This window comes from Anneissia japonica, unplaced genomic scaffold, assembly GCF_011630105.1.
Source record: "Anneissia japonica isolate Jap-2015-1 unplaced genomic scaffold, ASM1163010v1 scaffold287836_len1076198_cov165, whole genome shotgun sequence".
In the NCBI taxonomy this organism is placed as follows: domain Eukaryota; kingdom Metazoa; phylum Echinodermata; class Crinoidea; order Comatulida; family Comatulidae; genus Anneissia; species Anneissia japonica.
Genome location: NW_022729021.1, coordinates 750,736 through 763,487, shown reverse-complemented (window position 1 = coordinate 763,487; position 12,752 = coordinate 750,736). Strand labels below are relative to the sequence as shown.

Genomic DNA, 12,752 nt, shown 5'->3' with positions numbered 1-12,752 from the left:
GCTGCTTTTAGCATTAGAGTTCTAAACTATATGATTATTGATTCAAAATTACTTTTGTATTGCCTTCACTGTGTCACCTCTCGGTGTTCATATTGGGTACCAGCATTATGAATCAAATCAGATAATAAAAACAAAAAATAAATAAAATTATTAATCAAATGTATCTATAAATTTTTCAAACATGACAACTACCTAAATTTTAACATCCTAAAACTAAAAATATTAATATAACATTAAATATATTTTTAATATATGTATACTTAACCCATTGTTTAAGCACCTGGATCGAAATTTCGACTGTATCATGCTGTATTGTCGACAATAAATATTCCTTGATGCTTCAATTCCTTGAATTAAATTCAATTAAATATAATAATCAACAAAAGCTTTGAGGTACAAAAGATTAATAATCTTCCTTTTTTTCTTTAATGTTTATTCATGAATGATTTTAACATCACTTTATACAAGTTTTTTCGGTTTGATTATTTATTAGATCACTAGCATCATCGGTAATATCTTTCAATTCTGCATCTTCTCTGTCAACTAAATTTGTAGTTTTATTTTCGCCTTCTTTTTCCATGGCAGTTATCTTTGTAAGTTTCAATGTCTGCAGATATCTAGCCTCTCCATTCCAGGCTCTGAAAATTTCACATCCATGGACAGACAAAACGTCTGGAACTTCTAAAAACAAAAGCAAATTGGATAAAATGATTATTATATTGTAATACAAAACATGGTATTCAAGAAAATTATTACATTTCTTCATTAGAAAACTGTACCTCTTTTTAATATAGTAGTGAGGTGCGGACTTTATGTGTCACCCATTTCTTTCTTTAATAAGTATACAGAGTTCCTTAAAAAAGGGCATACACTGCTCCGATTGTTGTCCGCCAATGTCATCCCATATAGAAAAAAAAATTTTTTTGATGATCCCTTTAGATTATTACATACAAACAGTGAGGGGAGACGGATTCGTTGGTCAATTGTCATTCAAAAGCAATACCGTAAAACCTGTAATAGAAGATCTCGGCTTATTCTATTTTTCAGGAACCTTGGATGGCCATCTTTTCGAAATGGGCTTCTTTTTGAGATGGCTTCTTTTCGAGATTACTTTTGCAAACTAAAAAAAGGGGGGACTTCTTTTCAAAGTGAATGCTGTAAATTTTAGAATTCTGTTTAATATTTAAAAATTTTTAACCATACTAGTATGATAAAATACTATTGATAATGACACTATCATCATCATCAAATATAACGTCAGTCTGAATGTAAGGACAATCCCGAAAGAGGCACATATCATCTTCATTATAAGCCAATGGGCTTCTTTTCCTGTAATGTTTGTAAAATAAAGAGGGGTTTCGGGGTGGGGGGGCTTCTTTTCAAGATGGGCTTTCTCTCGAGATTAAGCCCATGGGGCTTCTATTCAAGGTTTTACGGTATGTACACAAACAACAGCATAAACATTGATTTTGGATTCATGCTACAGTAATTTGCATATAAGCCTTATGATTGGCCACCACATAAAATTGTAAGACAAGAAGTTGGATCAATTTTCTAATAAAGCAATGTCTCGTAATCACGAAAGCTCCAATGAGGGCAGTATAATAGAGGCAGTAGATCTAAAAATGATCCATTAATTAACTATTAATCAATCAGCTGAGTGTCTCTAGAGCTCCTCATGAGGGCAGTATAAGAGAGGCAGTAGATCTCATAAAGATCTATTGATCAATCAACTATTAGCCAATCAGCCTCATGAGGGCAGTATAATAGAGGCATTAGAGCTAAAAAAGATCTATTATTCAATCAGGCGAGTGTTTCTAGAGTTCATCTTCAGAGCTAAGAACAATTTTGGCTTATACCAGAGAAACTACGGTATTATAAATACTGTACACCAGGGACTTCATGTTTCAGTGTTTGGTGCACACAGATTGGCTACAGCATGTTTAGCCAACTGAGCTATACTATGCTGCTCTCACAAACATTATTGATGGAGCAGATGAGGATCAAAGATCTTATAATTACAAGATAGCGATTCTGCATGCAAAGTCTGTAATAACACAGTATAGGGCCCCTTAATGCAAAAGTAATTATTTTTTTTAACTTTCACATCAGAAACTGTTAACTAAAGATAGCGCATCTGCCTGCAAGTTCTATAACAACCATGGTAACAACTATGGTGCCCTCTTCAAATATGATTACTTTTTATGCTTCTTTTTACTGAACATTGACGCTTCTATTTGTTATGCGTAGAATCACAGAGAACGCTATCATGTACTTATAAGATCTTTGATGAGGATGCAAACGACAGCTGGGGCCTAAAGTCTGTTATCTACTTGGCAAAAGTGTTGGTTTATGCATATTCACATTTCTATCCGAGTTTTTCGCTTCAGCGAAATTAGTAGTTCGAACTGCCTCTTTTTTTTTTGAGAAATGCATAAAATGTGCAACCAATTAGAGCTCAGGAAGCGAAACAACACTTTTGATTCGCACAAATAAATTTTCCTAGTGGAAAACAGGTTCATGCTGATGATGATGATACTAAGATGACAATGTTCAACAGACCCATATCTGGCAAATTACTCATTTAATTGAACACATTTCAGGTCCAGTTGGAAAACAGAAACCAAAGGAACTATTATTTTGAAAATAAAAAGGTTCCTCAGAGCTTGAAATCAATTATTTTTTGTCAAAACATGACAATAATTGTTCATTATTATTACGATTCATATTTTTTCCTACTAAATCAATGAAATTTATTGGAAATGAAAAAAATCTATAATAAATCATACGTGACCATTACATTAAAACCTGTAAATTCCCGATGTAGCGAGTAAAATGATTTTTGATAATTGGGTAATTTTAGTAGGTGATTATTCTTATGGGCAATCTGTATACGTAATCTTGGTATTCGTTACAATACCTAATTAATCACACTATTTCAGTTCTTCACTAATATCTGTTTGCTGTAATTTAGCGTCTTGAGGGAGGCTGAGAAGTGGTCTGAGATCAGGTGGATAAAAAAGTCTTCCGACAACCCATTAAGTTTTCATTTTGATTTATCGGAAATTGAAGACCTTTTGACCTTTTTCCAAATCAATGTGAACACAATCTAACATTGTCTTCCCAGTGAGTAAAAAGTGCCTGGTAGTCCTGTTCACACACAAGGGCATTTCATAAGCTGCTTTCTGTTAGCATCTGACCTTAGCTTGACATGAAACAATGATACTGTAATAAAATAAATATTAATATAAATAATATAACAAAATGTTATAACAATAATAATAATAATAATCAAAAACAATAAAAACAAAAATAATAAGTGATGTCTTATAGAAATTTGTATTACAAATGTAAAATAATTGTTTTTTTGCTTTTTATTTTAAAATTATTATTGATGAATCTACCTAGGCCTGAAGTTGTGTATGCCTCCTTTTCTCTTGCTAATGTTGCCAGAATCACATCTTCTCGAGACGCATGTTGGCGTCCTTTACGATGTTTCAAGCTTTTTATGATATCAATTTGTTCGAGCTCTTCGTCAAATCTCCTTAAATATCTGCAAAGTGCAATCAAATATTTAATGGAATTAAATAATTAAAAAAAAATGATTGATGTATGCATAAAAAGTCTTTATAGGAAGATTAATGATAAAGATAAGATTATAAGAAAGCTACGATAAAATATGTTACTTGGAGAAAAATGATAATAAGATAATATTTCATAAAAGACAATATGCAGAATTGTTACAATATCAGTAGAGACATAAAACATGCTTACTCTATACTGATGAGAATTAAGATTTACGAACATGCACACACTAAGCTAAAAATAATCAGAAGCACATTATTAAGTTAAGTTCACAGAATCACCATTCAGGGCTATGTGGGTACATCTTCCACTGACTATTCTGTTATAGTCCTTGAACATTAGTTAATGAGTGCTATTTAGGAACTTAAAAACCATATCTGTTGTTGAATTGCATCTCATATGAGGGCCTACCTTCCCAAAACCAAGCATCAGTGACAAAAAAATGAAACTGAGTTTTTTAATATTCTTATTCTGCACATTGCAAGCTTTAAAATGATTTTAGGGGTCATTTAGTGGAATCGACTTACTATTTCCAAAGTTATAAGTAAAAGTATTACAGCTTCTCTGTACTAAAGTATACAATACTGTCACATTCTTATGCTAATTACTCATTTTAAAAATCAGCGACAGTACGCCGGTTTTGCGATGGCACGCCCTCGTGTGACCCACTCTAGCAAAACAGGCTCTTGGTCTCAAAAAAATGAAAAATGACATTATTAGACACCTTTGTAGTGAAAAGCTATTAATATAATAATTGATGCAAAAATGTTAAAAATGAATTAAACAAACGGCAAAGATATGATGATTTACATTTTCAGTCCAACATACATTAAAATGGTCAATACATGGGTATTTTAGCTGATTAAAAGACTTTGGTTTTTGCTGACAAGCGCCTGGTTTTCGCCAGAGTCCGTCACACATGTTCTCAGCGGACATTTATTTTTTTATTTATTTTAGTTTCTGTGCTTGGAGTATGTATTATACTGTCTTATCTGAGTTTTATCAGTGGACCTTTCGGTCTTAGGACTAGGAATTTTTTAACTTTTATATTTATTTTTTTTTTTTTTACATATCTATTTATATATTTTTACTTTCTAATTTTTTGGTGTCTTTTTGACTTTCTATTGTTAGGACTTTTTATTTTCTCCATTAATTTTATCTGTGTGTATTCTGGGCACTCTGGGAGAACAGTCTTTTTTACTGAAGAGTCCACCCAGTATAAAGAACAAATAAATAAAATAAAAACAAGATGAGCAACGATCTCCGGTTGTAGCTGATCATCACCATAGTTGAAGCTAACCGTGATAATGTTTTGTTTTTGTTCTCTTTTGTGGACCGTGATAATGTACTGTAAAGATATTCACTGTTTGTACAGGCTCAGTACAATTTGCACATTGACATTAAAGAAGATCTAGTCCTAATAGCTTCGATAAACCTCTCAAAAACAAGTCTGTTTGTTCAAGTTTTATCTTTGTGAGTCGATGAGCAACAAGGGAATGATATGCTAATACGATAGTTCACCAGCCATAACCCTAAACTCTTTCTTGAAGCAGATGACGGACAGATGAAGTGATTCATCGAACCAGCCAAATAGTCTATTCATGTTATAATCGTAATACATGGAATAAAGTCATCCATGAGGTCACAAGACTATTAAAGTTACAAGTAAAACGACAATGACAAAGCCTAATGTTTTGCTGAGTGTCACCCAGTTGTAACACCAGAGAGGGGGAGGGGGAATCACTGCAGGGACGCTTAAGTCCCCAATCGGACAGGTCAAGCCCCCTCACTAACTAAAGCTTGTCAGCAAAAAAAAAAAAGCCAACGCCAAGCCAACATGTCTGTCACAGTCTGAGAGTGCCATTTCCGGCCATGCAGGTCCCTATTTTTTTTTTCTTTTTTCTTGTTTTAGAGAGGGGACACCCCCTACAAAACCCCCCACCCCAGCTTGGGCTTAATTATCCTTTCTCACACAGCCCAATCGGACAGGTCAAGCCCCCTCACTGGCCAAAGCTTGTCGTGCAGTCGGAAGCAAAAAAAAAAAGAAAGGCCTACGCCAAGCCAACATGTCTGTCACAGTCTAAGAGTGCCATTTCCGGCTATCCAGTTCCCTATTTATTTTTTTTTTTTAAATCTCATTTTAGAGAGGGGACACCACCTACCAAACCACCACCCCGGCTCGGGCTCAATTATCCTTATCTCACGCAGCAACCCCCTCCCCCCCCCCAAAAAAACATATTCTACAGCCGCCACTGGTGTCACCCAATAATAATCACAATCACCTTTCTGTGTGAGTCAGTTTTGGTTATGACACCCTGGACTAATTGAGCAGGGGTCAGGGAGAACAATTTCCCACATTGGACGGGCGTGGACCCCTTCATCATCAACCTTTAATATTGCAGTCTAAAAGCACAATTTTGGTCCACATTACGTCATTAAAACCCTCCCCATGAACATTACCCAAGGATTTTTATTCCAGGGACCCTAACCGAGGCTCTAGTTATTCTTTTGTTTTGGAACCCCCTATCGGGCATGTCCGACCGACCCCCTGACGGCAAATTTCTGGTGCCACTACTGCTTATTGGTAATCTACTTTAAAGGCTTGGACAGCAAACCACTTGAAGCTCTAGTCAGTTAGTTTACTATACCTTCTATTGAACTTACTTTTCTATAATTTCACACAGCTCTTTTCTACTGTAGAAAGTCTTGTCAGAATCCAATTGTTCTTGAAACCATAAAAGCTTCTCTATCAGTGCCCCACGTTTCAGATTGGTCTCCTCATGTACTCTGTAAAAATAATGTGAATCAAAACTATTATTAATCTTGAACCAAAATCATAGTGCAATAAGAAATAGATTATTACAAACAGCACAGTACAACGAATACAGCATCTAATATTTATATTTCTTTCTTCATTTATTCATAGTAAATGCTGATGATAAGATTAAAGATTGGATTAAAACGTTATGTTCACACATGTCCATGGAGGCAATCTTATTGTTGAATATCAATGGTCCAGTGCATGTACTATGTTCACAGTGGATTAATCACAGAAATTATGTACCACACAGAAAATGAATGATGCATGTCCACACAGAGTTATGGAGAGGATCTAGACAAAATTTGATGATATTCATGTTCACATTGGGTTCATAAACCAATAAATATTCATGATGTATGTTGATGTGGGTTCAAAGGGCAGTAATCAATTAAGTTCATTCACAGTGGGTTGTCTACTTTCTATACCAGGGCCGCATATTCAGGACTGTCAGTGGGGGTTTGGACCACACTGGGGTACACAGAATCCCTAGCAGTGTCAGGTGGAAGGGCCGGTTGGATTATAGCTTCGATTTTTCATTACTATGGAAACTTGAATGCACACATAGTGGCCTAACCTTCGATTGATCATTAAAGTAAATATTCAAGATTCTCCTTTTAATCTTCATTACAGAAAATAACAAAATCTATATTCAGTACATCCTGGACTATCTTATGGACATATTTCGATTTGGGGAGTGTATGGGATGGGGTACCACGCACCCATCTCACTTCCGGATATGGGCCTGTATAAAATTAACACACTTTAATCTTTCTTCTATCAACCTACAGTAGAAGTTAGGTCTGGTTTGAATCATTCTAACGTCACCATAAAATAGACTTTCTTTGTAAGATTTATATAAATGAATGCCTCGCTGTCCGTACCTAATATCATTTAATTATAGTAATTGAACAGTAAATTTAACGAAAACATATACAAAGTTCATGGCTTAGTCATTCAATGATGAATGTTTTCACTGGGTTCACGGCACGGTGATCAATGATGTATGGAGGTGATAACTGATGCGGGATTTATCGTTCTTCTGCCCTCGCATTCAATGAGGCATAATCGCACTTGGGTAATTGGATGGATCATCAAACAGCCCTCATTTGCATAATGTTTGCAGTTACCAACATTTTTTCTCTTTTAATCACCCATCAACAAAAAAATAGGCTTTTTTTTCAACTTTTACACAGGCTTTAACATTCATAAATTCAAAATAAGGTTGGCAACCTAATAACAAAATAATTTGGACTTAGAGGGGGTCCATGCTTGTCCGACATGGGAATTTTTCCCTGACCACTCTCCATTCTTGCTGGCCGCAACACTTTAAGAATATTGGTAACAATGGTGGATTCAAGGGGAGCAGAGCCGGCACACCCCACCATTCCCCCGCCACCCACTCCCAAATTATATAAATAATAGAGGAAAAAAGGAAAATTATAGTTAAATTTAGGCCTGAGAGGGCCATTTCCGGCTAAAATCATAATTTTTCTTTCCTCAGCTCCAACCATGTTGGGGCTGAGGTGGTCTAGACTCTTGTGGAAGTCCCTTCTAGGCCCTGTCTATTTCAAATTCCTGGATCCATCACTGGGTGACGTTTTGTAAACGTTTCACCAGTGCACAATGTAATTTGTTTCCATCTCTGCATTTGTTTCCCGTTAAACAAAATTATGATCTCAGGTTATGTAAACAGTTACTAGCTAAATGCAGAAACATCATTAAAGCTTAATTACGGTAGCAGGGAGCACTTCAAACAGTACTTATTATTTACTACCAAAGTCGTTACGATCAAGGTTTATGGTGCTTCATTTTTCATTACAAACTGTTAATTGCAGTTTGCAATGTGCCTACAGTACTTGCTATAAACTTCTAAATTAAAGATCAGGTCTTCATTATTGCTGCTGAGGTTGGAAGTTTTGGAAATTCAAAAAATATAAAAAAGCAATTTAGTTTGAATTTAAAGTGTTTTATATTGATCTGTTCATCAGTCTATCCATGCATCCATCAAATATTTAATTCACTCGTTTCATCATTCATCGATCTATCCATTCATTCATTCAATCTTAATCATATATTCATTTAAAGTATTATTTTATTAATCTATCAATTCATCCACTAGTTTAGAGTTTTATATTACCCTCGCCTCTGCGAGGCAGATGTGAAAGGTATTGCAATAGCACACTGTGTGTGTTCTCTTCCGGGCACAAACTCCAAAACAACTACTGGACCAAATTTTCACACATTGACAATGTTACATATATCTCAATCCTCCTCAAATTTGGTGCTGATTGGAAGATACAAATTTAAGAATGTTATTTATATATATTCTAACCGCAACAGGCTGGTCAGCAGACTGGAAGCAGTCCAGCCAGCGTGCAAACTCGCCAGATTGATTGGCTTGCCACGCGTGGCCTATGATGCTGGGCCTCGTTTGGCAGATCAAGCATATCGACCACAGACCATTATTTTTTCAGTACGTAGATATGTAGCAACAGGGCGAGAGTTTGTAATATCAGATTATCTGGTTCATCTACATGTATAAATTTACCCACTCATTACTTATAGATGTATTTAGTCAATGATTCATCCATTCATCTATGTAAACATTATGTTACTTATGTAAAGTCTATATTCCATTCATTCATCGATCTACATCCACTCACCATTACTAATTAAACCACTAATTAATCTGTTTATTCCTTCATTGATTGATTCATTCATTCAATCTTTCATTCATTCAACCATTATGTAATACTTATATGTCTATTCCATTCATTCAACCATCTACATCCCTGGTGGCGCCAGAGGGGGCTGGGGGGCTATAGCCCCCCGTCGGGGAAGCATAGCCCCCCCCCTCCCGCCGGGGAAGACGATAAATTTTGTCGGGGAACAAACAAATAAAAAAAAAATATTTACATGTAATATTCGTTTAGCCACCATATCGTTTGTGTTAACTTTTCATCACAACAACAACAATAACAATAACAATAATAATAATAATAATTCAATGAGACTAATTAAAAATAATTTGCGTTCTGTTATGATAAATGCTTATTTAGATAGCCTCATGATGGTTGGAATACATCGTGATAGGTGAAGCAACATCGACCATGACAACGTGGTTGACAGATTTCATGCAAAATTTCCAAAATATAGAATTTCACTTTCAAGAATGAGGATTTGAAAATAAATTAGATGGTTACATTGCATACTCTTTGTTTCTTGCTTTGTTCAAAATGTTTTGGTTTTTGAAGATGATTTCAACATTAAAAATCACAGCCTACAGTACATGAAGTCATATTATAGTAACTCGATGCCTATCAAATAAGTAATTAAAATACGCCATAATTCATCAAATATCCGTGGCTTCCAGGGGGCGAAGCCCCCTGGACCCCACTGGGGGCACTAGGCAGCCCCCTGGCCCCCAGCCAAGTGAGACTTTATTCGCTCCACTAGCCCCCCCCCCCTCTGGGCTTTAGCCCCTCCATCGGGCAGGTCCGGGCACCACCACTGCTACATCCACTCATCAATACTAAATTCATTCATTCCTTCATTATTCTGTTTATTCCTTCATTCATTCATGCATTAACTTATTCAGTCCATTTACTTATTTATCAATTTATTTATTCATCCATTCATTTAATTCATACAACTAATTAATTTATTAACTCGATTTAATTCTTTCATTCATTCTTTCAATCATTTTATTCATTCACAATTCATTCATTCATTCATTCATTCATTCATTCAATCAATCAATCAATCAATCATTCATTTAATTAAAAAAAAATTTACATAGCGCCTAATGCTGAAACAACCAAGATAGATTGACAAGTATAGAATTACAAAAGACCGCAACTGAAAGCATCAACACGTGAATGATAGCGAGGCGATTCTGAAACGAGTTTCTTTTAGCATCATTATTCAACCTGTTCTTGTCGGACAAAATGCAAACATGACAGATGCATCTATCAAACAAGGCAATCTGTTTGAATAGAGATTGCAGAAAGGTCAACGATTCAACTTTAACCTCAAGCATTCTAAACATTTTTCAACATCAAAGATTATTTTGCAACAGATTAATCTAAAAATTTTCTAATCTACTGTATTACCTGTAGAATTTTGATCTTTATGTGAACTTGTGTTTAATATATTGAAAAAAAAAACTGATGATGAGTAAGATTGTGATGATGTTGATAATGATGTTGATGATGATGATGATAAAGATGATGATATGATGAATGAAGGTGATGACAATAATAATGCTGTTGATAACAATAATGTTGTTGACTGCTGCTGATAATGATGATGGTGATAGTGATTAAGATGTTGAACAAAAAGATGATGATACAATAATGACATGTTTGATGAGAATGATAGTGATGATGATGAACATGATCATGATGATGATACAGATGATGATATGATGAATGAAGGTGATGAGAATAATGCTGTCGATGATGATTATGATGATGATGATTATACAGATGATGATGATACAGATGATGATGATCATAATGATGATTATGATGATACAGATGATGATGATGATGATGATGGTGATGACAGGGGTGGCATCAGTGGGGTGGAGCCCCATTGGGGAGAGATGGCCAATTGATCCAGTACCAGCTGATATACACACAATGTATTGCTGGTACAGTCGGTAAATATCATACTAAAATACAAAACTTTAATTGAAGGAAATGATGAACTAGTCCAAACCAGACAGAAAATTAAAACATCTCCAAGAATCAGTTGCGTGAAGAAAAAATCCTAACATTTTTTTAAAGGATTGTTGTACATGAATTATAGGGGAAAGTTTACGTCAATTCCAAGTAATGAAAATTAACAGTTGTTTACGGTTGTGATTTACGATAACCATAAACAACTTGAAAGCAACGTCAGATCTACAATGACACACTAATCCATAGGGATTATGGATTATAGATTGCGGATAATCCCAGAAGGAATTTTCAACTGATTTATCCGCAAAAAGGGAACCATTTCTTGATTGTTATGGCAGAGTATAAAATCAAGGATCTTAAAATAGAGTAGTAAACATTTAGAAAGTAGTACAGTCGCATAGATTTGCAAGTTATTCACTTATTTAGTCAATAACTTTGTTGAGTAACTGCTGTTAAATGCACTTGCATTATAAATAAATGATTTGGCAAGAAATTGTTGAATTCAGAAAGATAGAAAACTTTCCTCCCACCTTTCCAACATACAGTACTAAGATCACCAAGATCCAGTAGTATGGTTAGACTAAGGCCATTTTGTTTTAAAACAAATTGGTTTCTGAATTCTGCTATCCCTTCTATTGTTCATCTGTTTAATGATGGTAATATTTAATTCACTTGCATTTAATGAAATTAATCCTGATTGTGTTTTTAAATTATGCCTTATTTTGTGGATGTTTATTTAAATTTTTTTTTCTATTTTGTAATACAAACATATTTAGCTCTTTGCTATTGTTTTGTAATATTTTTTATACCGTAATAAATAAATAAATAAATTACATTTTTTCTCTTTCTTCCACTTTATTCAAGATATACAAAAATATTTTTAAAACAGACATTTGATTAAGAAAACAAATACACAAGGATGAGACGAAGAAATTCAATAAATATTTCTCCAAGTTTCTAAAAGAGAATAAAGTTTATAATTAATACTGGCTATGTATTTTATAGTTCGAAAATAGTGAGCAATTTTTATTTTTGACATCATTAACCTCAGGTGGCTTCCCTTGCATTTTTTGTTTGTATAAATGACTACAGCATAAAAGCAAAACAAGGTTTTGTACGTGAATTTTGAGAGTTCTTAAGATGGAAACTCACTACGCCTGGCGGTGGACACGATTCTATGGAGAATGCAATGCCACAACGTGCGAGCAACGGATTGTTTCTAATGACCAATCAGACTACAACCAACAATCTCCAATGAAGTTGGATTCGTTGGATAACAGTCGTACGACAATCACATGCAAAGTGAGTGCTAGGCCTTACTCCAAAAATGCACATTTCTTTATGGTAATGGTAATGGCTGTATATTATTTATCAATAATTAAGTTGCAATTGGTTTCTATTCTTTTATCCATAGTGTTATTTTGGTCCAAATTGTTATTGTTAAATTGCAAATGTAAAACACATGTTCTATAAATGATAGTTGATTGACTGAATGACTGATTAATTTATTTATTTATTGAGTGATTGATTGACTGGTTTAAGAATTATTGATTGATTGATTAATTTATTGATCAATGATAGATTGATTGATTAGTTAATTTAATTTTTGATTGAAAACACCTGGGGCGAATGCAGGATTTGGCGGTGGGGGTGCGTGAGAG

At 34.6% G+C, this 12,752-nt stretch overlaps 1 protein-coding gene across 1 annotated transcript in view; it reads right to left on the bottom strand.

The window, feature by feature from the left end:
- Positions 1-387: 387 nt before the first annotated feature.
- LOC117114599 (translation machinery-associated protein 16-like) overlaps positions 388-12,752 on the bottom strand; it is a 24,995-nt gene continuing 12,630 nt past the window's right edge. The window contains exons 4-6 of the mRNA XM_033258286.1: positions 6,250-6,372; positions 3,405-3,553; positions 388-681 (exon numbers count right to left, since the gene is read on the bottom strand). Coding sequence (XP_033114177.1) covers positions 455-681; positions 3,405-3,553; positions 6,250-6,372 — 499 coding nt within the window. The 3' untranslated portion in view covers positions 388-454. The remainder of the gene's footprint in view (positions 682-3,404; positions 3,554-6,249; positions 6,373-12,752) is intronic.